The sequence below is a fragment of the Myotis myotis genome, unplaced genomic scaffold (assembly GCF_014108235.1).
Source record: "Myotis myotis isolate mMyoMyo1 unplaced genomic scaffold, mMyoMyo1.p scaffold_m19_p_2, whole genome shotgun sequence".
Lineage (NCBI taxonomy): Eukaryota > Metazoa > Chordata > Mammalia > Chiroptera > Vespertilionidae > Myotis > Myotis myotis.
The window spans coordinates 1,502,595-1,528,870 of NW_023416324.1; the positions used below are offsets into that span (position 1 = coordinate 1,502,595).

Sequence of the window (26,276 nt, forward strand, 5' to 3'; positions counted from 1 at the left end):
ACAGGGCATGAGCACAGGGGCTGGGGGAGGCATTGGACAAACTGCTTCCTTTTTAAAAAAATATATTTTCGCCCAGGCCGAGAATCAATGATTCTCTCTCATCATTGATGTTTCTGTCTCCTTCTCCCTTCCTCTCTGAAATCAATAAAGAAATATATTTTTTTAAAAAAAATTTTTTTTTTTCATTGACTTCAGAGAGGAAGGGAGAGGGAGGGGAGAGAGAAACATCAATGATGAGAGAATCATAGATCAGCTGCCTCCTGCACGCCCCGCACTGGGGATCGAGCCTGCAACCTGGGCATGTGCACTGACTGGGAATCGAACCCTGATCTCCTGGTTCATAAGTTGATGCTCAACCACAGAGCCACACTGGCCGGGCACAAGCTGCTTCCCTCACACTGAGCAGCCCCACCGGTGGCCTGCAGTGGGCAGGAGTCGGAGTCAGGGGAGGGGAGGCAGCAAGGATGGCCCTGGGATGGGGAAGACGGAGTTCTGAGCCCACAGAGGCCCCGGGTGCCACTGTTTCTGCAGTTTGGGCAACAGAAATGTGCTCCCAGGGCCTCAGCAAAGCCGCCAGGGCGGGCGAAGGACCCCCCAGGAGCGCTTGTGGGCGAAGTGGGGAGATGGGGCAGAAATCCTTCCCGTCCTTGGGCCCGGTCATCAGCCTTGTCCGAGCCCCCGCGGGTCTGTCTGTCTGTCTGTCTGATGAAGGACGGGCGATGACCTTCACCCTCGCAGAGCCTCCAGGCCAAACCCAGCTGGCCTTTCTGAACCTGCTCCCCCTCTGCTTCCCCCCAGAGCCTTCCCGCGTGAAGAGCCCCAGGCGGGACCAGTGAGGCCGGCTCCATGTACCCAGAATCCACCACAGGCTCCCCAGCTCGGCTCTCCCTGCGGCAGACGGGCTCCCCCGGCATGATCTACAGGTGACTCCTGCCCCCCCCCCCCCGCCCCACCCCCATCCCCGTCAGTCCTGCCTTCAGGAGGAGCCCCCGAGGCCACTGTCTTCCTCTTGACCCGGGGAAGGACCGAGTGAGGCCCATGGGCTGTGAGGTGCAGGGGCAGGCGTGGTCCCTCCAGCTCCCCCATGCCCTGGGCGAGGCTCAAATGCCGGGAGGGTGGGGTGGGGGGCGGCCTCTTCCAAGCACAGCTCGGGTCTCTCTGGGTAAATCCCAGGCTGACCACATGGAGGGGGCAGGAGGCATTGGGCCGAGCTCGGAACCCAGGAGGCATCACTGCAGGATACCGGGGCCCAGGTGGGGTCCTGGGGCCCCTCAGTCCTGGAGCGCTGGGACCTGCCTAGATGGTTATCGGCCTGAGCCCCAGCCAGTGTCCCGGGAAGCCACAGGGGAAAGGACTGTCCCTCCAACAAGACCCTGAGAGCCCACGGCCGCATGCAGACTGGCCAGCACGTGGGGTGACTGCCGGTCTCGGTTGGAGGTCTTTCCACCGAGACAGACCTTCCCCGGTAGTGGGGGGGATGGGGGGGGGTACCTCCACTCTTGTTTCCTCTTCTCTGTGTGTGAGTGAGGCAGGCCCAGGACCCGGGTCCCAACAGAACGGGCCTCTGACCCTACGCGCCACTGGGTGGCGCTGCCGCCGAGCGCTTGGGCCCGGCGCGCACCCTCCCGACAGCGCGGAGCCAGCGGCGCGGGGTGGGGCCGGGGCTGCGCGCGTCGCGACGGCTCCGGGCTGGCAGCTCCCTGTGGTTAATGCCGATTGTGGACTCTCTCTTCTCTCCCTCCTTCTCTCCCCCATTGCTGCCCGCAGTACTCGGTATGGGAGCCCCAAAAGACAGCTCCAGTTTTACAGGTAACGCGCGCCGCTTCCCTAAGCCGGCGCCCAGGGCAGGGGTGCGGGTGGGAGGGCCGAGCGCTCCGGTGGGTCGGTCGGTCGGTGCGCAGGGTGCGCTGGTGGTTTCTCGGAGATAGAATTCCCCGACGAGGTCCGGCCTGTCCCTGCGCCCTCTCTCCTGTCCTGGCCTAGACCGTGAGGTCGGGGTCGCGGGCTGATCTGGAATCGGCTTTGATTTTGGCAAAGGGGCTGGTGACACCTGCTCAGCTCGCGGGCGCCCCCTAAAGCCTCCCTCGGGCGCGGAGGAGGCGCTTTCCTTGCCGTCATGGGTCACGGTTTCGGGGTTCCCAGAGTAAAAGACGCTGTGGCCAGCCCGTCCGTCCGCTATCCTTGGATGTGAGCTGATGGCAGCCTCCGGTGATCACAGGCCAGCTCCCGCTCAGGTGTGCGGCTCTGGCTCTGGGTCCGAGTGGCCTGGATGGGGGAGGCGGACTCGCTGGCGACGTTCTGATGCGTTTCCTTGTCCCTTGTCGGTGAATCAGCGCCCCGTGTCTCAGGGCGAGAGGCTCTGTCCCCAGGGATGTGATGCCGAGGGCACAGGCAGGTCGGTCAGCAGGGCCGGCTCAGGCTGTCTCGCCGCCTCCTGGGCAGCCGCTGCCTAACCCGCACAGCAGGGAGGCGCCCCAGGAGGGCGGTGCCCCAGGAGGGCGGCGCCCCAGGACAGCGGTGCTTCCCGAAAGCCTGTAACTCTAGGTACTGACTCTGCCACTTTTCTCCTTTCGGGAAAATGTCAGGATGGGGGTCCGCGGGGCACCCCGCCGCCCTGGGACGGTGTGGGGACTCCCTGCGGCTCTCGGGGGCAGGGCCTGGTGTCTGGCATTCGGGCCTGGGAAGCGGCTGGGTCCAGAACCAGCTCCCCAGCGTCAAGCACATCCACCTGTGACGGGACGTGGGGTTCCTGCGACGCACCAGACATCTCGGGCAGTGGGTGCAGGGCCGCACTGGGCCCCCGCATGGCTCTTTCCCTCCTAAAGCCCTGGCACCCCTGACTGTGACCCTGGCCTGGGTCCTTGGGCTAATTTTGCCGCTGCTTCAGGGCCTCCCATGAGCCCCCCCTTACAGAGCGCGCTAAAGAGATGCGCCTGCCTTGGTTGCACCCAGTTTTGCTAGGCATGATTTTGCCTGGACCAGTTGGGTGTGAACCTGGGCTTGCACATGCGCTTGGGTGAAATGTGCATTGTGGTGTCTGTATGCAACGGCCCAGCCTGTCAGAGCGAAGGGGGGGGGGGGGGGACCCATCCCAGCAGGACCTGACCAGTGAATCCCAACATGCGTGGGCACTGCACCCTCCGACACCCAGCCTCCTCACTCCCGGGAGGAAAGGAGCACGAGACAGGCAGGCGGGAAAGGCCCCGTGGGCGTCCTCGTCACCCGGGCACTGACGTGGCTCCCGGTGGCTTTAAGTCAGTCAGCTGTGCATGCAGTGGAGCCTCTCCGGGAACAGGGCAAAGGTGTTCAAGGCATGCCCTGCCCTCATCCCTGTATCCGTCAGCTGTTAACAGAATGCTGCATAACAAACAGCCCCCAAACTCATTGTTGTACGAGAGCCGTTCATTTCTGCTTGTGTGTTGTGGGTTGAATAGAGCCGGTCCATCCAGGCTGGACTCGGCACTGAGCTGTAGGTTGGGTCCAAGTGCTCATCCTCCCGTCCTTGCTAGCCAGGGCCTGTCCCAGGCCCGTTCTTCTCGTGGCAGAAGCATCAGGGGGAAAGCAGAAACCTGTAAGGCAGTGGTTCTCAACTTCCTAGTGCTGCGACCCTTTAATACAGTTCCTCATGTTGTGGTGACCCCCAATTTCATGGTTACAAATTGAACATAATGAAAGCATAGTGATTCATCACAAAAACAAAATGTAATTATATATGTGTTTTCCGATGGTCTTAGGCGACCCCTGTGAAAGGGTCATTCGACCCCCCAAAGGGGTCGCGACCCACAGGTTGAGAACCACTGCATCTGAAGGCCAAGGTTAGAACCCACGCACTGTCACTTCTGCTCATTCTTTAAGCCAAAGTGAGTCCCATGACCCAGCCCGATGTCAGAGGGCAGGAAAGATACTCCCCACCATCACCCCCGTGGGAGGAACCAGTGACACAGAGAGGGACAGAGGGTCGGCAACAGAAACGCCACCTGCCCAGGGCCCAAATGCCCCAAGTGTCCAAGGTGGACCGCATCTGGAAGAAGGCTCGGGCGCTGCCGGGGACCCAAGGAGGACGGGGCCACAGCCCGCCAAGAGTCAGGGAGGCTCCTCGGAGAAGGCAGCACTGGGCTCTGAGCTGGACCTTGAGGTCTAGACAGGATTCAGCACAGAACCAGGAAGAACGTTCCAGTTGAGGCGACAGCCTGAGCCACAACTCAGAGAGGTGCACAGAGAACAGGAAATGGTGGCTTCACAGACGGGCCATCAGGCCTGGGACATGTGACAGGACTGTAGAGGTGGACAGGGGCCTGAGGAGGGAGGAGCTTGGGCTGCATCATGGGGCCCTGGGGAGCCATGGGCGGTGTTGGAGCAAGGCAGGGACCTGGCTGGATGTGGGCGACCAGGAGAGAGGGAGAAGGCTGAACCGCAGGAGCCGCGGGAAGAGGGAGGGAGGGGGCGGAGCACAGGAACCGGGTGTCTGGAGCTGGTCCATGGGCTTGTCAACCAGGACAGAGCAGCCGTGGCCCGGGGAAAGGAGACAATCCTTGTTCGAAGCATGTCAGGCCGATGATCGCCAATCAGTGAGGCCCAGGGCCACCTTTTGCCCATGGGACACGTGAGGGATGTAGTGGACTCGGGCCTTTGAGAAAACCATCTCACTTCCGTAACAGGCCGTTCCAGAGGATAACACCGCCAGTCACGCCCCTGTCCTCTAGGGCCACGCAGGCACATTCCACGTGCTTTCTCCTCGGGCCTGGGGCTGATTCCCTCCCACCGCCCCCCACCGCCCCCCCACCCCCCACCTGGAGGCTGGTGGCCGCCATGCTGTCTGCAGGTTTGTCACGGGTGAGCAGCCCGGCCTCTGTCCAGAATCCCACATGCACTGGCCGTCCTGTTCGCTGCAAAGTGATGTCATGCTGAGACTTTTTGGCATCCTGGGGTCATGACCCTGGAACAGGGGCTCCGCAGAGCTTCCCCCCAGAGCTCAGCCTCGAAGCATTGACCAAACCCCAGGGCAGGACGCGTGCTGTGGGGAAGGGTCCCCATGCCCCTACCTGCGGGTGTGGCCAGGTGGTGTCCAATAGCAGGCTTCCCGAACCTTCCAGCCATTTATGGGCACTGGGTACCAATCTGGGCACATCCCAGTGGAAGGGGGGAGGGGCGTCCGTCCCCGTGTGCTGGGGGGAGGTCTCCCCAGACCTCAGCCCCTTGCATATGGGTGGTGGTCACATGCCACGGGGACCCCGGCTCCCCTACTGCAGACACAGCTAGGGCTGTGATGGGATGGGGCTGTACACCTGGGTCCTCCCCACCGGGGTTCTATGGGGGGCAGTGGAGGCAGGGGTGGCCCGAGGCAATGGCAGGACCCCCAGCTGGTACCCCCGCCAGCCCCAGCACCGAGTCGGCCTGGCCGGCAGCATCACGAGCTGCACTTCCCGGGCGGGCGTTCAGGGGCTGAGGCCTCCTGAATAATTCAGCCTGTTTCCCGAGACAAGACGCCCTAATAGGACTAATGGACTTGCTGCCTCCCAGCCGACCCCTGGGGGCCGCGCCTGTTCACCAGCTGCCTCAGGCGCTCCGCAGCGACACTCCCTAACGAGCAGCTGCGCGCAGACCCTGAGAGCGGCTGCTCATCAGCGGGGTGTCTTTTCCAACCAGCAGGCGCCAGAGCAGGTGAGCGGCCCTTCCCTCGGGGTCAGGGCAGCGCCTGCTTCGGGGTGCTGCCTGCGGACAGACGAGCGTCCGGGGACAGAATAACGGAGGGTGGTGTTCAGGGTGCATTGGGCTTTTTGGAAATTAGACCCACTATGTTTTTCCAAAGCCTAAAACCTCCCCAAAGCCAGCCTTGGGTGACCGTGGGGGGGAGCTGGGGGGAGTTGGGGGCTCAGTGCTGGCGCCTGCTTGCTCCCAGACCTGCCCTCCAGGGAGGCCGGGTGTCGGCTCTCACCGTGGGCTCACCGGGGAGGGTCAGCATTTTCCGTTTCCCGGGAAGGGCAGAGGATGGCTGGTGGCTGTTGGGGCCCGCGCCTGAGCAGGCCGCTGCCTGGCTGTGCCTTGGCTTGCTGACGGGTTCGAGAGCAAAAGGGGTTTTGTTTCTGCTCCCACGCCTCGCTGACACCGCCGCGCATTACAGAGCCCGCTCCCTGACGCCGCTCCCTCGCACCCCGCTTTCAGGAACTGTGGCTGGTTCCTCCGATGGGGAGAGGAATGTCACGTTCAAAGAGACCTTCAGGCTCTTTCCAAACCCCCTGCTTTGGTGGCTTTCGGTAAACAGACCAGAGTTCAGAAACCCCGTGGGACGGCCCGTGGAGGCCGAGGCCGCATGATCCCGCCGGCTTAGCGAGGCCAATGTCGTCCTCTCCCTCTTCCCATGTCCCAGGCTCCCTGACAAGTTTCTCAGGGCCCTGGCCCTCCACAAGGAAGAGCCTGTAGGGTAACGGCTATTAGCAATGGCTATTGAGGGGGGACTGATTTTCCCTGGGATGGGGTATAGGAGGGGAGGGGGGAGGAAGTCAGTGCTTTTGAGTTCTGGGAAGCGAGAGGGCTGGCCGGAGCCCCAATGATTCTTCCTGGGACCCCCTTTACCCAAGGACCCAACCCTGCTCGGAAGCCCTACGTGAGGAGGGCAGGAGCCACCCTGTCCACCCAAACCAGCGGCACCGGGGCCCAAAGAGCCTTCATGGGCCACACCTCCCTCCAGGGCCTTCAAAACAGAGGCGTTTCTCAGCTCCCCCCACGTTCTCCACTGTGCTTGGCCCTCTGGCCACAGACCCCCTCCTGGGTGCCAGCTCCTCACCCCTGCACCTTTCCCCGGGGGCTGCCGTGCTCACCCGCACTCACCGCTCCCAGCACCCCCGGCCCTTGCTGGCCACACCCGCCCTGCACGCATCTCACGAGGAAGGGGTGCTCCCTGCCAGGCGGGTGATAGTTGGCATCCACATTTGGTCCTAGTCACGTTTGGTACCTGCACGGCGCCCTCGGATCACTCAAGCCCGTGTTCAGGTGTGCCTTCTAGAGAGGCCTGCCCTGCCTGCCAGCCCCGCACCCTCCACCCTTTGTGTGTATTTTTGTCCCCACACCACTTATAACTGGTGTCATATCCCAGGTTGCTGGTGGCCACCTCCCTGTACCAGGCGGGTTCCCACGGCAACACCAGCCCCTGCCCAGCTGTCCGGGCAGGCCCTGTGCAGCCCGGGGCAGCCTGTGCAAGAGGCCCTGATGGTCCCACTTCACAGACTTGGAGACTGAGGCCTGGAGCGGTCAGGTGCGGCCTGGATCGCACGGAGCGGGTGACAGGGCTGCCCTGTCCAGAACCTGGGCACGTAGCCATCTGCCGGCCCAGCTTCGGGATCTTGGCGAGATTTCTGGAGCCACACCAGCTCGGGGTGCTGTTTGTGGGAAATGTCTTGAAAGCTAATGGCTATTGATCTCGGCCTGGCCGGGCCTGTTTTGGGGAAGTGCCCCGGCAGCTGCAGCCTGCCCACTGGGGACACGGACCCCAGGGAAGCCAGGACTGGCTTGCTCTTACCCCACACGGGGCTGGTTGCGGGCCACACGGCCGCCTCTGAGGCAGCTGCCTGACACTGTCCTGAGTGCACTTGGAGGCCGGGAGGAAGGGCGGGAGCTTGTGCTGCTGCCTTTCCTGAGACGAGCCCGACCCGGAACCCCAGGCCCCTCTCCTACCCAGGGTGATTCTCCTGGAAGGTGGGCCTTTCGCTCCAGGGGCATCGCTGCCTTAGCCTCCCGCAGTGACCTCAGTCCAAGCCCTGCAGGTATCAGAGGCCATGGGCCCTGCAGGCCCCCCTCTCCATGGATCTGCCCCACCCCTCCCCCCGGCCTGGGTCTGCGTCAGGGAGCCGCCCAGCTCTGCCCGGTGCTGTGGGCACTGCCAGGGAAACGCCCAGTCCCTGCTGGGGCACCGAGCAGGCAGTGGTGAACCCAGGCAGGAGAGTCCCGCCTTCCTGACCTTCAGGTCAGCAGATGCAGCAAGCAAGCTGCTCGGAGAAGCCTCGCACGTCGGAGGGCGGCATGTGCCTCGGAGAAAATCCCAGCGGGAAGGGTGGGCTCACCCCAGGACCCGGCTGGCTCCGATGGCACCTCCGCCCTCGGAGACCAAGCAGCAGCCGGCGCACCCCTCCCCAGGGACGACCGAGGTGGGCAGTGCCGGCGCCTCCAACTCCCAGGGCTGCGCTCCAGGGTCCCGCTCTGCAGCCGACCCATCTCTTGTTGGTGATGGTGACGCTGCGGGGCCACTGGGCTGGCATCGGGCCGGGCAAAGGGCTGGGCAGGTGCAGGGGGCACTCCGATTGCAGACCACCCCTGCCCCTGTGACCGTGTCCTCGTTCCCGGTCAGAGATGCTGCTGGGGGGGTGGAGCAGAGCCGTGAGGGGCCTTGGCTGCCTCCCTCACTGCGTCCGTGAATCTCCCTGGCGGTCGCACTCGGCACACGTCCTCGTTGCCGTTGCCCGCGCTCTCAGGCGTCACTGTATGTCCGTCATGCGGGACACCTGGCCCTCGAAGGCCTGAGTTCCCATGTGATGTGGGGACTCACTCCCGCTTCCCTGCTGATGGACACTCATGTTGTTTTCCTTTCCGAGGGAGCGTCATCATCATTTAGGGTTTTTAACACTTAAGCTTTGAAATGTCCCTAATAAACCTCCCCCGTCACCCTCCCTCAAACGCACCCGCTCAGTCTCTCTATTGCAAGAATTCGCGGATGGTGACATCCTAGTGACCACAGAGCGTGGAGCCCAGAGGGCGCTGCTGGTGCGTGCAGGGCGTGTGCGTGGACAGCTCTCCCTTCCCCCTCACGTGATGGGCAGGCGCGCTGGGCTTGGTCACACAGGCGTTTGCCGCTGCGACAGGTGCGCTGATGCTGCTGCCCAGGCACAGCCCTTCCCCTGGCCTTCCCCGGTAGGGCCTGCAGGGGGCGCTGTGCCGTCGTGTCTGGCTTTGGGGCTCTGCTAGCTGCATGCTGTGCCCCATTTCCCTTGGAGCACCCGAGTGCGAGTGCGCCGCCTGGAATGCAGCTTCCCTGGGCTTGGCTCACAGTGCGGGGGGGGGCGGGCTGGTGCTGAGCCAGAGTCCTCGGCCATGCAGCCCTGAGGACAGAGACGCACCCCAAGGGGTGTTCACCGCGGGGCCAGGCCCGTCCCCACACCCTGGTGGCCGTTCTCGTGGGAGGATGTGTCTCTGCCGCCGCCCTGCCCCGGCGCCAGCGTCCGGCGAGGGCAGTGGGGACAGCGGCCCTCGCTGACCCGTCGCCGCTCGGCCTTTCCCGTCCGGACAGTGGCGGCCCCCAGGCGGGACCATGCTGTCCATGACGTACAGCGAGAGCCTGCGGAGCGTGAGCAGCAGGTGTCACTCGGACTGGGCCCTGCACCCCGTGCGCCAGACCGACACCCTGGAGCTGCAGCGGCTGCGGGAGGTGCGGGCGGCCGCCCAGGCCCGGAACATGGAGAGCTTCCTCCGCATGCACGGCCTCTCGCTGGACGGCTGCACCGCCCGGCGCACCGGCATGAAGTACCGGTAAGGGCCGGTGCGGCGGGAGGCACCGGGACGCGGCAGGGGGCAGCGACGGCCGCCGCCCAGGCAACCTGGGTAACGGCTCTATTGTGCGTTGCAGTAAATATCTTGTGTTTAAAAATTCCAACCATGCCCTGGCCAGTTTGCTCAGTGGAGAAAATATCCTCAGTGAGGATTTTTTAAAAACTTCCAACCACGTGGAAACATGGCAGAGGAAAGTGGAGGACTGTGCAGTCCTGTCCTCCAGAGACAAGCACTAAGTTTGGGACATTGTGGGTGAAAACAGGATGTGGTTTTTATAGCGGTTCTCAACCTGTGGGTCGCGACCCCTTTGGCGGTCCAACGACCCTTTCACAGGGGCCGCCTAAGACCATCCTGCATATCAGATATTTACATGACGATTCATCACAGTGGCAACATGACAGTTATGAAGTAGCAACGAAAATAATGTTATGGTTGGGTCACACATGAGGAACGGTATTTAAAGGGCCAGAAGGTTGAGAACCGCTGGGTTTCTAGAAAAAAGGGGTAGACGTGCTCGCTCTTCCATTCGTCTGCAGCGTCGCTGGGCAGAGAGTCACCGGGGGTGACAGCACAGGTCAGTGGAAAGGCTTACTCGTCCTCTCCAACGACAAACCATCCCGGCGCCGAAACCCAGGGGATCCCGGGGGCAAGGCTGCGCCCCTCCCTTGCATCCTCGTGGGCAGCGGTCCCCCGCAGGCGGCCTCTGGGTGGGTGGCTGCAGCTACACCTGTAACTCTCGTAGCAAAGGCTGGGGCTTCCCGGTCCCTGTGGTCTCCAGGTGACAGGCGTGTAGGGCTCTCCGGAGGACGTCCTGGTTAGCTGGCCGGTCTTTGAAATCAGCACCGGGGACAGCACTCGGGCCGGCCCACTATGTCCTCCCGCCTCAGCGAGGGGCCAGACCATGTTCATTTCTAAATTGCATCCGTGCGGCTTTATTCCCGTGCTTCCCAGGGATAAGCCCTCGCCAGAGCCAGTCGGCAAGAAGGGGGACCCCCCCTCCCCCCCCCCGCTGCCCAGTCTGGGTACCGTTGCCAGATTTAGCAAATTAAAGCGCAAGATGCCCATTTACACTTGAATTTCAAATAAGCAACAAATCAATTTGGGGGGGGGGGGTGCAGGGAGTACGTCCCACGAGATATTTGGGACACACTTATCCTAAAAAGAGAGTCGTTGCTTGTGGGCATTCGGATTCCACCGGGTGTCCTGTATTTGACCTCTGCTCCCGCCTCACTCGGGCCCCGGGGTGACCTGGCTGGTCTCCCGAGGCCAGCCCCGGCGCGTTAGCATTTTCTCCTGCGGCCGAGGGGTTTGGGCCTCCAGCTCTTTGTTTGAACACGTGCTTGTGGTTTAAAGAAACAGCACTCCATCAGATGGCAGCCTGTGGGACCCGATACCTGGCCAGAGCACAGGAAAACAGCACCTCTCGAAGCTCTTGGTGAAAATGCAGCTTCCCAGGCCCAGCCCCAGAACCACCGATTCAGTACGCCTGGGGGGCGCCCAGGGGTCTGCATGTGGGACAAGCTTCCCTGGTGGCTGCTCAGGTGCTGAGCAGCCCTGCCAGAGCTGAGGAGCACCCCGAGCCTGGGGCAGGGCCAGGGGCAGGGCCTTTGCCATCTGCAGCTCTCCAGGCCTGTGGGCTCCCGGCAGACAGGGCGTGTGGTCCTGCGTGCAGAGTCCAGCCCGTGGAGGGCTGAGCTGGTGAAGAGTCAGCACCGCAGGCTGCCATCCACCTCCCCCCCACCCCCGGGGCCATGTGGACAGGTGGGTCCTGGGGCGCCCCTCCCTGGCCTCGGTAGGTGGCATCTGAGACCTGCCAGCCCCTCTGTCCCCCAGGGTGGGTCAGGGTCCCACCCTCAGGGAGCGGCTCCTGCTGCCACCTCAGGCCCGTGTCCAGGGGGAGGATAAAGGGGTACACTCACCCGTGGGGAGTGATGGGAGAATCTCCCATCTGGGCCTACACTGACTCCCAGAAAGCCCCTCTATGCTGGAGGCACATGGGGGCGCCAGGCCCCGTGTGAGCGCTTTGCAGGCGCAATCTGACCACACCTTTGTGATCCGCGCTGGCCCCGAGACCACTGAGGCTGGGATGGAAGTCGCCGCCCCGAGCCGCCCAGCTCACACGCAGAGAGCCCAGGACCCAACACAGCCTTAGTCTTCACTCCTGTGTCAAAAGGCAGGGCCGGGGCTGGGAGCAAGCTCAGCCACTGTCGTGCAGACGCCCCTGGTGGGGTCTTCCCTGGGCCCTGTCAGAGCTGAGGGTGCAGCCGGCAGGGGCAGAGGTGTCTGGGGGCCGAGCTGGGAGGGACACAGGGCTCCTCGGCCACGCCCCTCACTTTGTCATTGGAAGTCAAGCCCCAGAGAGTTAGCAGCGGAGCCTGGGCTGGCCCCCGCCCGCCTCCTGTCGGTGCCTTCTCAGCCCCTCCCAAGGGCAGAAAGCACACAGACATCGGCTTTGGCAAGGCCCACCCTGCAGGGGCAGCGTCATGCAGGGGGTCAGAGGGCAAAGCCTTCCCGCCAACAGGGACAGCTCTCTGGGTTTCAGGACCCCGTGAGGGTGAGTGTGGGAAGGAGGGTGGCATGGGTGTGTGTTGGCACCTGCTGAGACCTGAGGCCATGGCAGTGCTGGCACTTCTCGGGTCTCCGTCCCTGAGCCCATGGCATCATCACCAGGCAGAGCGGCTTTCTCCTTCACGTCTGGGGATCTGGCTTCTCCTTGCGCCAAGCCCGGGGGAGGCCCCACTGGCCTGGGCAAGGTCCATGAGCAGATGGTGCCGCCGGAGCCGCACGAGCTCGGCCGCCCACTGGCTGCGCTGCCTGCCTCTCCCCGTCCTGGCCGGGCGGCCGTCAGCCTGGAGCAGCCGCTGCCTCCGCCGGGATGGCCAGAGCAGAGGCTTATGCAGTCGCCTCGTTAATAATGAATCGCCGGGTGCCTCCTGAGCCCCCCGCCGGTCACCTGATGGACCTGGTGGGCGTCCGGCCCCTCGGTGTGCAGCCCGGGAGCTGAGTGCCAGGTGCCTTCCCGGAGACTCGGGGAAGCCTGCATGGCAGCTGCTCCCGGAGCCCCAGGCCTCCGCCCGCTGCCCACGAGGGGCCCTCCCTCCTCCCGTCAGAGGCTACAATGTCGCTCATTGGTCAGGAGTAACTGGCAGCCCAGCCCCGCTGGACACAGGGGGGGCCGGGCAGTCAGAGCCAGAGGGTGAGGGCGGAGGAGGGACCCGGGGAAGAGGTGAGAGGTCTCCCCAGCCCCGCTGGGAATCCGATCCCCTGGCCGGAAGGTGCACGGGCGTCCGTTCTCTCCGTCCTTGTCTTGGGAAACCCTCGCTCCTGAAGGAAGGCCTCGCCGCTCCTCCGCCTTCGGGGATAAAGTCTCGTCGCCGTCGGAGAAGGGGCAGATGACTTCAGAGCCCGGAAGGAGTGGGGAGGCGCCCCGGAGCTGAGGGCCAGCACCCCTCAGCATGCAGGTGTCCTTCGTGTGCTCCGAGCATGGCCTCAAGGGCCGGGGCCCCGAGGAGCGGCTGGGCCGGCCGGCCGCCAGCAGCCCCAGCCTGGGGACCCGCGGCCGCTTCCGCGCTGTGGCCGTGGTGGCCCGGAGCCTGGGACAGCTGTCGGTGCAGAGCCACCCGAGCGTCAGTGACTCCGCCGGCGGGAAGCAGCCGGGGATGAAGTGCAGGTAGGAGGCGGAGATGGCTTTGCGGGCGGGGTGCCCTCCCCCACCCCACTGGGAGCGCCGGTAAATCTGCAGATCCCGTCGGACTGGGCCGGTTTGCGAGCTCAGAGGCCAGGAGGGGCTCTGGTAGCCGTGGCGGGCGGGTGAGAAGTAGCATGGAGGCTCGGTCAGCCCCACGTTTCTTCACGGCGCAGGGAGAGGGGGTGCATGGCGGCCGGTCTGTTTCTGTTTGGGGTGGGGGGTTGCCATAGCCAAGCCCTCAATGTCAGACTCTGTGATGCTTCCTCTTCCGGGAACCCCGGGCCCCGGCCACAGGCCCCTGCCCTCCCCCTGGGCACAGGGCCCACGGGTGGTCCGAGGTCTTTGCAGCCAGGCCACGGTGACAAGCGTTCGTGTGATGGTCCGGGACCACCCGGTGACCCTGGGATGGAATTAATGTTCCCTCCCCGGCCCGAGCCAGGCCCCCGGCAGGACTGTCGCTCCGGGCTCAGAGCCGCCGCTGGGGTCTCCTATGGATGCTCAGCCCCACGGTGAGGACACCGGCTGTCACGTGTCCCTCTGCCCAGGCGCCGGCCCCCAGGGATGCGGCTCGCACTGTATCCTGTTCCTGGAGACAGTTGGGGGGCAGGGACCCTCCTGCCACCCCTTGCATCGCACCCCACTGCTCCACCCAGGCTCTTGCCCAGACCCTCAGTGGGCTCGCCCCGGTGGGAAATGGGGCCCAGCTTTGTGCAAAGGGCCCCGGGGGAGGGTCGTGGGCACCCTGCTGCCGGCCTGGCCTTCCTAACTCCCCGTGCGCCTCTCTGCTGGAGCCCCTATTAGTCGAGAGCAGCATTCTGGGAGAGGGGAACCCACACAACCCACCTGCAGTTCCGGGAAGGCTGGCAGGTCGCTGGCTCCGGTTCCGCGGGGAAGTGCTGCCAGCCCTCTCTGATCAGACGCTCCCGCAGCCCAGAAAGGCCAGAGGCTCCTGCTGCGTTTCGGGGTGTCTGGGCTGCTGGCTGGTGCTGGTGGCAACTCAAAAGTGAGGGGTCGGTCCTGACAACCGAGGTGTAGAGATGAACACTCCCCACAACCAGGGCCCCCAAGCGGGACCTGCGCCCCCTGGAGGTGAGTGCTGGAATCACCGAGTCCTTCCGCATCTGAGCCCGTGTCCTCCTCCCCGGGTCCTGGGGGAGGCATTTGAGCCCGTGTCCTCCCCCCCTGGTCCTGGGGGAGGCCTGACGCTCTGTGATGAGCCTCCAGGAAGCAGGCGTTGGCTCCACCCTCTGAGCTCAGGGAGGACCACCCGGGATGGAATCTCCATTCTGGAAGCTCTGGGGGCTCCGATCTCCTGCTAAGTGGGGATCAAAAGCTAAGAGTAAACAGGAAACACCTTCCACTTTGATGCCTGTTACCCCTGCGATCTTTGAGTCCATCTGGTATCCTCGAAGGGCCAGCTCTAAAAATACAAAGCGCTGTGTAAGTGGAAGGAGTGGCCATCAACACAATTTCCCTCCTGAGAGCCTCAATCACTGAGGACCAGATCTCAGAGCCTGAGTGCTCAAGATGACTGTGTGCACCTGTGTGTGCACCTGTGTGCTCCTGTGTGTGCAACTGTGTGCACTTGTATATGCACCTGTGTGTGCACATGTGCTTCTGTGTATGCGCTCCTGTGTGTGCGCCTGTGTGCCCACCTGTGTGTGCATCTCTGTGTGCACCTTTGGGCTCCTGTGTGTGCACGTGTGCACCTGGGTGCACCTGTGTGTGCATCCGTGGGCACGTGTGCATGTGTGACACCTGTGGGGGCAGGACGGTGAGGCAGTAAAGGGAGAGAGATGCTCGTTGGGCTGGGCCGTTGCAGTCTGAGGACCTGGGCTCAGATCCCAGCTCCACTACTTCCTAACCCAGGACCCCATCTGTCCTTACGTGTGGCCGGCGGGAGAGCTGCCCTTGGGGTGCAGGAGGGGGAGGTGGGTTCCTCCTCTGTGGGGTGTTTCATCGCCGCCAAAATGGAAGTCAGAGCTCAAACCACGGGCGCCCTTGCTGAGCATGGGGTTCCTGCCTCACGGGGAACCTGCCCCACAGGGTTCCTGCCTCACGACCACCTGCCCCCTGGGGTTGCTCCATAATGACCGTCCGAGGGCCACAGCCAGGGGACGGGGGGCTGCAGGATGCTGGATCCCACTCTGCCCCCACCCTGACCATCCTCAGGAAGCTGGCCCTCGCCAGGGGTGTGATCAGGGCCAGGCCTCCAGCCACCCCTGTCTCTGTGAGGGAACGAAAGGGTGGCCAGCACGGGGGCCAGGGGCCTGCCAGAGGGCCCAGCGCTCAGTGCAAACCAACAGTCAAGTCCGGCGTCAGGGGAGCAGCCACTAGGTCCTGAGTCTGCCCGGGCCTTCGCTCTCACCCCGAGTTACCTGCTGGGGCCCTGCCCCTGCCAGGCCCACCTTAGGGAGCCGGGAGTCTGCGAGCAGGCAGACCTGCTGACAGGCAGTCACCCGCACTGACCGGAAAACGTCCTGGTCCCTTCTCCATCAAACCAGCTCATCAAAGCCATGCTGCTTCCACGGACCACGCGTTGGTCCTCCGCCCAGGTGGCCGAAGGGAAGGGCCTGGACTATTTTTAAAGCGTCTGTCATTGCCCAGAACCTGGGCGCAGCGTTCAGTGGTTCCCGGCATCTGATGGCCACGTGACCTCAGCGCTGGCCTTTCTTGGCGAAGGTTAAATCCGAGAGCCTCAGCAGCGTTTTCCCAGACCACAGGAGAGAATGAGCCATATTAACGGAGACGGGCGTTATTTGGGCTTAGAGATTTAGCAAACTATTTAAAACATGTTTTTATTGATTTTAAAAAGAGAGGAAGGGAGGAGATAAAAACATCGATGAGAGAAACATCAACATCGATTGGCTGCCTCCTGCACGCCCCCTGCTGGGAATCAAATCCGCAACCAGAGCACGTGCCCTGCCCGGGAATCCAGTCCTGACCTCCTGGTTCACAGGTCGATGCTCAACCACTGAGCTGCACCGGCCGGGCTTAGCCAAGTGTTTTATTGTTGGGTCAAGTTACCAGGGGGGGAAAGTCTGTAGGAAATGGCCTTTGCGTCTTGAAAGTTCCGAGTGGCAGCATGTCACCAGCCATGGCCCAGACGACGTTGTGGTTTGTGGAGAGCCCCACCCCCACGGGGCAGCGGATTTAAGCAGCTTTTAGCCCGGAGATGCCCTGTCCCTTCTCGTTTCTTCTCGGAGGCCTGGCAGCGGATGGCAGAGCTAATACCGTCATTTGAACTGGGAAACGCCGTGAGCGGGGTAACCGTGGCATCACGTGGCGTCCTACTTTTGCTAAATTATTCCTGTGGGCGGGGGGCGGAGGGCAGCTGGAGAGCCATGCGCCCGGGAGGCTGCCCTGGCGCGGGAGGAAGCGCAGCCCATCCGGTGGGCGAGAAGCCGCGCCGTCGCAGCCACAGAAAAAGGTGGGCGCGGCCCGTGTTCTGGGTCCTTCCCTGAAGACGGAGCACGGCCTGGGTCCCCCTCCAGCACCTGACTTACCTCGACCAGGTGCCCGGCTCTGTGAACACCTGGGCATCGCAGACGGGGTTCTGAGGTGCCCATGTACGTGCCCGTGTCCGGGAAGGGCTTTCTCAAGGGATCTGTGCCCCCAGAACTGGTAAGAACCACTGATCAGAGCCTTCGGTTCTTTTTGTTTTGTTACCAGACAGCTTCCGAGCCAGGGTCTAACTTCTCGCCACGTGTGCTTTCCAGCTCGTGCAGGGAATGTGACCGCAGCTCGGAGCACACCTGGCTGGGCCGAGTGCCGGGGGGAGGGCGAGCCTCTGTGCAGCAGCCACAGGGCAGGTTGCTCGGGGTTGGCACTTACGCGCGGTGCTGAGGCGCCCTTGGGTTACATCACGATTCACAGGAGAAAACAAGGGCGGCTTCCATCCCCTTTGAGCACCTGCAATGAGAAGCCCATTTGATTTGTCCGTGTGAGGAAGGAGGCCGCCGTCCGCGCTCCGTGCTGTCTGTCGTGAAACAGCACGTGCAGAGTCAGCGTCCTGTGCGCTGTGCCCGGCACATGTGCCAGTTCGGGGCCTCCTCCTGGCCACCCCGTGGGAGGCGCGTGGCGAGCCCAGCCTGTGTCCTGTGCGCTGTGTCCGGCACATGTGCCAGCTCGGGGCTCCTGGCCGCCCCGTGGGAGGCGCGTGGCGAGCCCAGCCTGTGTCCTGTGCACTGTGTCCGGCACATGTGCCAGCTCGGGGCTCCTGGCCGCCCCGTGGGAGGCGCGTGGCGAGCCCAGCCTGTGTCCTGTGCGCTGTGTCCGGCACATGTGCCAGCTCGGGGCTCCTGGCCGCCCCGTGGGAGGCGCGTGGCGAGCCCAGCCTGTGTCCTGTGCACTGTGTCCAGCACATGTGCCAGCTCGGGGCTCCTGGCCGCCCCGTGGGAGGCGCGTGGTGAGCCCAGCCTGTGTCCTGTGCGCTGTGCCCGGCACATGTGCCGGCGCGTGGCAAGCCCAGCCTGCAGATGCGCAGGCAGAGGCGTCGGGCCCAGGCCGCTCGGCCATGAAGGTGGGGCCAGGATTTGAGCGCCGGCTGCGGAGCCTCTTCCCGACGTGCCCGCCTCCCCACAGGGAAGCCAGCGCCACTGCGTCCTCACGCGGGGCACGTCCCAGCTCCGTGGGAGCAGCCGCGGCAGCAGAGCCGGTTTAGTGGGGAACCTGACAAGAAAGCTGGCGATTTCGGGGTGCCTTACGTTTGGTGGCACCTTAGACTGTTTGCAAACTGCTTACGAGTTATGGGATCCACACCTCACCACTGACTGCCTGCGAAGCGGGTGGGGCCCAGGCCTTGTAACCAGGGAAACCGAGGCTGCGGAGGGTCGGTGGACCCTGTCAGAGATGGGCAGGGCAGGCTCAGGCCTGGAGAGAAACTGAGGACACAGCACCCACTGAAGTTAGAAGTGGGGTAGCCCTCGGGGAAGGAGGCCGGGGCTCGCAGCCGGCGCCTCCGGCATTTCTCCGACTTCCTGCCGCCTGGAGGGGGTCGCACCAGGGCTGGTCCCAGGACCAGGCTCCTGGCATCAGGATCCCACCAGGAAGTGGAGTCAACACCAGAGGGTCAGGGCCCAGCTGTGGGGTCAACACCCTGCGCTTCTCAACTCACCATCTGGGCAGCTCACATCCTGTGTCCCCAGTAAGTGGGGGGGGCGTATTCTGGAGCCGGCTACCTAGGGGGTCACACAGAGGCTGGGGCTCAGCCCAGCAGGAACCGGCACCCACCGTGGAGCCCCCACTCCTGTTGCTCAGGGGCGTGGCCCAGGACTCGGGCGTGACACTAACGAAGGGGAAGGAGGGCGTTCCGGGGAGGACCCGCGGCCGGTACCGCAGGCCGAGTCCATCTCGTTTCAGCCGGGAAACGAGTCAACGGTTCCATTTTCCCTCTGAGGCGGCCCTGCCTGGTCACCAGCATGGCCTGTCCCAGCCCATGCTGAGCCCAATGTGCACGTGGGGCAGCGACAGTGGCCCGTTACCCTGCGGCAGCCAGCAGCTGGCCTCTCTCTGAAGGTCCCCCTTGGCTTCAGAGCCTCCAACAGCGTTGGCTGGGGAGGGGGGGGGTGGGGGAGGAGTCAGGGAGCCGGCTCTTAGAATAGCAGGAGCTGGGGGAGCTGCACTGGATTAAAGAAGACAGATGAGGATAAAGCTGGGGCCGGGTGGGACGCTGCTCTCGGACGGAGAGACAGGCCACGGCCTGCGAGCCGAGTCTTTATTTTATAGCAGATTCCACGAGGCAAAGTCAGGGCGGGTCAAGATGTTTACAATGTTCTCGCGGGTTTCGAATTTACTCAGTTACCTGCACCTGAACTCTATCAAGCTTTGTTTTGGCAGCACTGGCTGCACCTCCTGCAGCCCATATCACTCAGCCACGTGGGCCCACAGGTTCGGACCATAAGGTCAGGCTCACAGCCACAGCCTTTGGCTATAATTGTGCTGGGAGGCTTTGCCCTCCAAGCTGGGACTTGCACGTGGCTTTGCCACGAGAGGACCTGCCCCCTCATTAGTCCGAGGCTTAAACCTGTCCAAACCCTGTAGCTGCTCTCCACAGAAAGGTGGGGCTGGGGGAGCTGCAGTGGGAAAGGTGGGGGCGGGGGAGCTGCAGTGGGAAAGGTGGGGGCGGGGGAGCTGCAGTGGGAACGGTGGGGGCTGGGGAGCTGCAGTAGGAACAGTGGGGGCTGGGGGAGCTGCAGTGGGAACGGTGGGGGCTGGGGAGCTGCAGTGGGAACGGTGGGGGCTGGGGAGCTGCAGTGGGAACGGTGGGGGCTGGGGGAGCTGCAGTGGGAACGGTGGGGGCTGGGGAGCTGCAGTGGGAAAGGTGGGGGCTGGGGGAGCTGCAGTGGGAAAGGTGGGGGCTAGGGGAGCCCCTGGGAATGGTGGAGCTGGGCCTGGCCAGCGGGTCCTGTCAGATCTGCTGAGAACTGACAAGCGTTTGTTTTTCAGGAACCTGGGCAAGTCGGGCCTGCGGGTCTCCTGCCTGGGGCTGGGTGAGTGCGGGGACCCTCGATCCAGAGCCACTAGGGAAGCAGGGGCTGTGGGAGGGCTGAGGGGGACCACCCCCAGGGGTAGGAGCTGCCCCCAGAGCCAGGATGGGTGTGTGCCTGTTACCATGGTAACAGGGGTGCCTAGGAGAGAACAGGGGATGGAGAGACAGCCTTTTCCTTTCCCAAGCTGTGAGCTCTGTTCCCGGGCCACACTGTCCCTCCACCTCCATGGTGCACACACTGTGCGCCCCAACACACACACACACACACACTCCGGGCAGCAGGAGTGAGGACCTGCTCCCTGGCCTGCCCCCGGCACCCCGTCCCTGGAACAGCAGCCACTTCAGCTTGAGCCCAGGAGCGTGTCAGAGCCCCACAGCCGCTGTCTGTCCTCTCCGTTGAAGCTCAGGTGTCCACACACACCAAGGACACGCTCACCACAGGGCAGGGTGGCGCAGTGGCCATGGCCGCCCCCTGGGCCCCGCAGCCTGAGGCCCCAGCACCCGGGAGGGAGAACCAACTTCCCCGGAGGCTCTCTGACCCGACCCTGTGTGTCTCCTTCCAGGAACATGGGTGACCTTCGGAGGCCAGATCACCGACGAGGTGAGACAGGCCCCTCGTCCTGCCAGGCCCCAGCGAGGGCAGCCCCCGAGGCAGGCGGTGACGCCTGCTAAACGCCCAGTGAGGCCGCACCCCCAGCAGCTGCCACAGCTTCCCTCGGTTTCTCCTGCGCCCGGCGGGAAGGTGAACCGCAGCGGTGGCACCATATAGCAGCCGGGTGCCCAGGGGCTCAGCCCGTCCCGTAGCATCCCTGAAATCCCGCGTCCTCCCTGCAGCGTCTTCCCTGCAGCGTCCTCCCTGCAGCGTCTTCCCTGCAGCGTCCTCCCTGCAGCGCACCAGGAAAACCAGAGGCAGGCTTTCCCAGCTCGGGCCAGTGCAGCTCCCAGCTGCCCCTGCAGAGCCCGCGAGAGTGCGAAACCTCAGCACAGCCTGCTGAGGCCACTGACCGTAGGTCCCCATAGTTCTGCTGCAAGATGAGGGCTGAGCAGTGTCTCCGGGTCCGTGCGGAGGGGACAGTGCGTCCCCAGGCCACCATGCGCCCCACCCCCCCAGCCCAGGCAGTGAGGGGGTGTCTGGGAAGTGAGGACAGTGGCCTTTGCTCGGAGCTCCGGCCGCTGCGGGAGAGTCACCTTCCCATTTGCCTTACCCACCGTGGGAAAGGTCGCATTTAAAAATTACTAGTGACTTTGCCTGCGACCTTGTTGCTGTCGTCGCGGCTTCGTCTTCGCAGGAAAGGCTTTGCTTCCGTCAAAATCCTGATGCGTGTGCTTCGTGTGTGTTTTTAAATGTATTTTTATTAATTTAGAGAGGAAGGGAGAGAGAGAAGCATCAGTGATGAGAGGAATCATGGATCGGCTGCCTCCTGCACGCCCCCTGCTGGGGATCGAGCCAGCAACCCCGGCCTGTGCCCTGACCGGGAATCGAACCCATGACCTCCTGGTTCATAGATTGACGCTCAGCCACTGAGCCACGCCGGCTGGGTTCCATTGGTGTTTTTGTTCCTTTGTCTTGTTGCGACAGCAGCAGGTTTGATCATTCTTTGCACTTGCTTATAGGGTCTGGGCAGTCGCGGGGGGGTGGGGGGCGGGGGTGAAGGTGGGAGTGTTTAAGGCACAAGGAACTCTTTTCTCCGGCCACCAACCTGGCCTGAGCGCTTAGACTAGAAGCGGGAGCCCCGAGCCCACGTGGTTCACGGGAACAGGTCGCGCCTGCCTCGCCTCTTTCCCTGCCACTGTGGCACGAAACTCGCAGGCGGGGCGACTTCATTCCCACGGCACTGGCTGCGCTGCCCGCGATGTCCCCGTGGGAAAGAGAGAGACCTGGGGGTGGTGACCAGCCAATAGGTCTCCATTAACGTCCCAGTGGCAGCCCGCTGCCCCCGCCACATCTTCATCGGGGACATAGTGACGTTCGACGACACTGGGAGTCCTTTCCAGGTGACGGGAAGCTGGGAGGACAGCGGACACAACAGGTGACAGATTCAGGGCCCCAGGAGGTCCTGGCAGACGACACGACTGCGTGTAGGAGCGAGCAGCGCTTCTAAATCTTCCCGTTTGTGTCCAAAAAAACATGTCGAGTCCAAGGGCCCCCCCTCCCCCCCGCGTTCCGATGAAGATGCCGGGGATTTAGTCTCCAGCCGGCCGTCTGCTGGGTCTGAGCCAGCAGGGCTGGTGCCACCAGGAAGCAGGGACCCGCCTGGGCTATGGAGGGAGGCGGGCACTGCTGGGGCGGCCAGACCACTGGGCGTTTCTGCTGAGCGGCCCGCCTGCAACTCCGTGTTCCTTGCTAAGCCCGTGTCTGAAGGCAGGCACATGCCCAGGGGTGCAGAGTCCTATCGTTAGGGTTACCCAGTGTGGGACCTGGGCCTCTGGGCAGCCCCGGGCCTCGGGGCACCCCCGGCTGGCAGGACAGAGCGCCTGCCAGCAGCCCCCGCTTCTCATTTCAGATGGCGGAGCAGCTCATGACCTTGGCCTACGACAACGGCATCAACCTCTTTGACACGGCAGAGGTCTACGCGGCGGGCAAGTACGTGTCTCTCCTCGTGGGAAAGAGGGGTGTGGCCACGGGTCCCCCGGGAGCGCCTTTTCCCGTGACCCTCGTCCCTAGGGGCCCTGCATGCGCCTCCCCCTCTGCCCGCTTTCTAAGCTCTAAATGGCTCCAGGGCGAGTTGTTCTCCTGGGCCTTGGACACTGGTCACTTGCTAAACTCCCCATGTGCTCACACACCACGGCCACCTCAGCCCTCTGGTGCCAACGCCGCGATGCCCGGCGAGGGCCGAGATGAAGCTGTCACCGGCTCTCCCGCCGTGCCCGCGGCCCCCCACCCTCCTGACATCTTCACCTCCTAATGGCGCAGCAAGGGCCGCAGAAGCAGGTCTGGGGCTGGCGCAGGAGCTGGCCAGCCCCTCGCTGCAGGAGGCACTCCCGTCCTGGCAATGGACTTGCTACTCAATTATGTAAAAGCGCTGCTCGGCCAAGGCCGCTGGCCTGGGCTTAGGACCGGCTGTAATCAAATCATCCGCTCTCCTGCCTCGGGCTCCAAAGGCAGCTTTGCTTGTGAAGTCATCTGCTGGCTCTTTCCCCTCCCTCCGCCCCTCCCGCCTGCACAAGCCGCATGCCGTCAGCCAGGGCCGGGGCACCTCCGGGCCTGCACCTGCAGCGGGGCTCGGGGAGTCTCCACAGCCTGTCCCAGCGCCAAAGCCACGGGGCCTCGACTCAAGTCCTGGCCCAGGGTCTGGATCTCACAGCCCTGGAGGCCTCCACTGGGACCCCCCAACCTCCCCCAACCCCCGTCAGCAGCTCACTGCCCCTCCCAGCCCCTCCAAATGGGCAGCCGCTGCCCATCACAGTGAAACGCTTTCCAGACCAATGAGCTCCCTGAAGGTCAGAGGTGGGGAGGCCCAATGCGGAAGCCACCCCACAGCCCCACCGGGCTCTGAGCGCCCCGGCCTGCACCCGGCCCTGCACGAGGGCTCCTGGGGCCCAGCCGGTGCACACAGTTCACGGCAGCCACACTGCGTCAGTCTCACTTCCCCGGTTAGGGGACACCCAGGCTGGGCAGCTCGGGACGAGCACACTGGGTCCCGGCAGCCGCGGGGCCTCCTGGAAGCCCATGTAGAAGCCAAGGACTCGGGGAGCGCTTCCGGGGCTTGTCGCTGCCCCCGGAGCCACCACCCCCGCCCTGCCCTCCACTCCCCCAGCCTCTGAACCTGCCCACTCACCCCCATCAGGGCCTCGGTGCCCACAGCCACCCACATAGGGACAGGGCGCTGCGCCAAAGGACAGGCAGAGAGGAGCTGCCCGGGGCCCGGGGCTGCCAGGCGGCAACAGCGGGCAGGGGCCCGGCGCTGTCCCTCTCGCTAACCAAGTGCCAGTCGTGTAGCTTGCTGAGTCCCCCCCCCCCCCCATGCCGATGCTAATTTGGGCGCTTCCCAGAGCTGCAGGGCTTCTAGGATGGCACCAGCCTTACCAAGTTCATGGCCACGGGCTACAGGCTTTGGCTAACTCTGTCTACAGTGCCTGTGAGCCAGGCCCACGGCTGCTTTTCTCTCTCCGTCCTTTCCTGACCTTCGTCCCACAAGTGAGGGACCCAGGGCTGAGGAGGAGGCCGGGCTGAGTGCCTTTCTGAGCATCCTGACCGCGAGCGGAGAGCTCTCAGACTCTGCCAAGCAGCTTGCCAGCGAGAGCCATTACTCCTGAGTGCGTGACTCAGCCTTCTATTGAAGGGAGCGCTGCGCACGGCTCAGCCTCCCCTGGCGGCTCTCACTCAGGAACACTTTGCTGCAAGCAAAACGCCCTTAAAAGTCAAAACCAAAGGCAGGAGTCCATCGCTGCAGCGCCACGCGGGCCGGAACAGTGCCCATGAGGCCGCCGCCCGAGTTTGGTGCAGGGCCCCGAGGGACGCCCAACAGAGCGGACAGGGGCCAGCAAGGCCACTGTCTCTCATCCGAACACAGGAGACCAGAGGAGCACACGCACACACATGCACACGCACACGCACACGCACGCACGCCTGCAAGCGCTCTGTCTAAACCCCGCCCTGGCCCTGAGTCCCAGTCGGTTGTCTCTGAAAACAAGATGAATAATTTAACTTTTAGAAACATGCTTGTCTGGCCCTGGCCGCTATGTCTCAGTGGTTAGAGTGTCCACCCACACCCCGAAGGGTCTTGGGTTCGATTCCCAGTCCAGGGCACGTACCTGGGTTGCAGGTCCATCCCCGGCCTGGTTGGGGCAACTAGTGGATGTGTCTCTTCCTCTCTTCCCTTTCTCTCCCTCCTTCTCTCCCTCCCTCCCTCCCTCCTTCCACTCTCAAAATCAACAGGAAAAATGCCCTCGAATGAGGATTAACAAACACACAAAAACCTTCCTGTCTGGAAGCTTCACCCACGTCCTGTGGCGAGTGTCTTCCCTGTGAATTTCCCGTGGCCCGGGCACGGGTGCCGCCGGCCTTGCCTATGGGCCAGAGCGCTGCGGCCCAGACCAGGCGTAGGGACACGTGCCACACCCCTTTGTGGGGGCACAGCAGCCACGCCTGTCCCTGGATGAGCTGCCCGAGCCTCGGGGGCCGGCTGGCTCCTGGCCCCATGACCTCTCCCTCGGGGACCAGGTGGCCGCTGTCCATGGGCGGGTAGGCGCTTCTGTGGCTGTAATGACATCTCCGTGTCTGGCCTTTCTTGCAGGGCTGAGGTGGTTCTCGGGAACATCATTAAGAAGAAGGGATGGAGGTAGTGCCTGCTCTCCCTGTGGTCTGTGTCCAGGGCCCACACGGGGGGGCGGGGGGAGAGCCTGGGGGAGCGGGGGAGGGGAGGGGGTTCCGTGAGAGGCAGGCGCGCTCTGGGCTGGGATTGGGTGGGCAGGCCTCCCCAGGCGAGCGTGGCCTGGTCCCCGCGGTCCCGTCCTGTCACCAGGGGCGTGCCCGGGGTGGTCTCCTCGCCGTCTTTCTAAGACCTGCAAGCCCCAGAATCTCTCTCATGGGGAAGGGAAGGCTGTCCCGGAATGAGGCAGCCCAGAGCTTTCTCCGGGAGTGAGGTTCACTGGGGGTGGCCGCCCCCAGGAGCCAGGGGCTGTGGCGAGGGGGGGTGCCAATTCCGTTCTCCCAGGTGGCGTCTCTGCTGGAGAGGGAGCCAGCGGGGGCCCACACCCCCCATCTGCCCCTCCCCCTGACGCGCGGTTCAGAGGGCCAGGGTCCCGGGGGCAAGGCTGACTGGGTGAGGCCAAGCAGAGCTGCCATGGGAACTTGCAACCCTGGGTGCCGCAGGGGTGGTGCCGAGAGGAGAGGGGTCAGTCCCCTGGACAGGGACCGCTGTCCCACCTCCTGGTCGGGCTGTCCTGAGGCTCAGACACCACCCAGCCGGGGCCAGGCCTTCACACCCCACTCCCCCGGGAAGCGGTGGCTCCTAAGACCGCCTTCACCTCAGGACCCGCACCCCCTCTGAGCTGGGCCCCGGGGGCAGGTCAGGACCCGCACCCCCTCTGAGCTGGGCCCCGGGGGGCAGGTCAGGACCCGCACTCCCTCTGAGCTGGGCCCCGGGGGGCAGGTCAGGACCCGCACCCCCTCTGAGCTGGGCCCCGGGGGGGCAGGTCAGGACCCGCACCCCCCTCTGAGCTGGGCCCCGGGGGCAGGTCAGGAACCCCAGCCGTAGCCCCAGCTTCATCAGGGCAGACACAGCCGGTGGCCCCAGCGGCTTTGTTTCCAGGAATTCCAGAAGCTGCGGTAAAGCTGGGCCTCCCTCCCGGCCCGACACACACAGCTGACGCCCCTCCTCTTTCCCCCCCAAAGTGTGTCCTTGTGGCTCTAATTGATCCCCAAGTCCCTTCTGGGTCCCTAGTGAAAGGAGGTCGCCCGCGGTTGCAAGTCCCCGATGATGTCTAGGTGGAGACAGGAGCACCGGGGTCACCCCCCGCCCGCGGGGGAAGCTGTGCCCGCGCTTGTGGCTTCGAGGACCTGTGTCCCGAGCGGCCGTGGGGGAGGGCACAGCCTTAGGGTCACTCACCCTCACCTGC

General features: G+C 64.0%; 1 protein-coding gene across 6 annotated transcripts in view; it reads left to right on the top strand.

Moving 5' to 3' along the window:
• The window catches only part of KCNAB2 (potassium voltage-gated channel subfamily A regulatory beta subunit 2), a 62,694-nt gene that overhangs the window by 23,577 nt on the left and 12,841 nt on the right, over window positions 1–26,276 (top strand). For 2 of the 6 annotated variants that reach the window (XM_036347839.1, XM_036347840.1), the window contains exons 2-7: window positions 799–923; window positions 1,768–1,809; window positions 19,673–19,716; window positions 20,279–20,316; window positions 22,220–22,299; window positions 24,953–24,997. In XM_036347839.1, the coding sequence (XP_036203732.1) occupies window positions 847–923; window positions 1,768–1,809; window positions 19,673–19,716; window positions 20,279–20,316; window positions 22,220–22,299; window positions 24,953–24,997 (326 nt within the window). In that variant the 5' untranslated portion in view covers window positions 799–846. Of the gene's footprint in view, window positions 1–798; window positions 924–1,767; window positions 1,810–12,921; window positions 13,208–19,672; window positions 19,717–20,278; window positions 20,317–22,219; window positions 22,300–24,952; window positions 24,998–26,276 lie in introns of those variants that run through there. The other 4 variants (XM_036347841.1, XM_036347844.1, XM_036347842.1 and 1 more) reach the window with 4 other exon arrangements.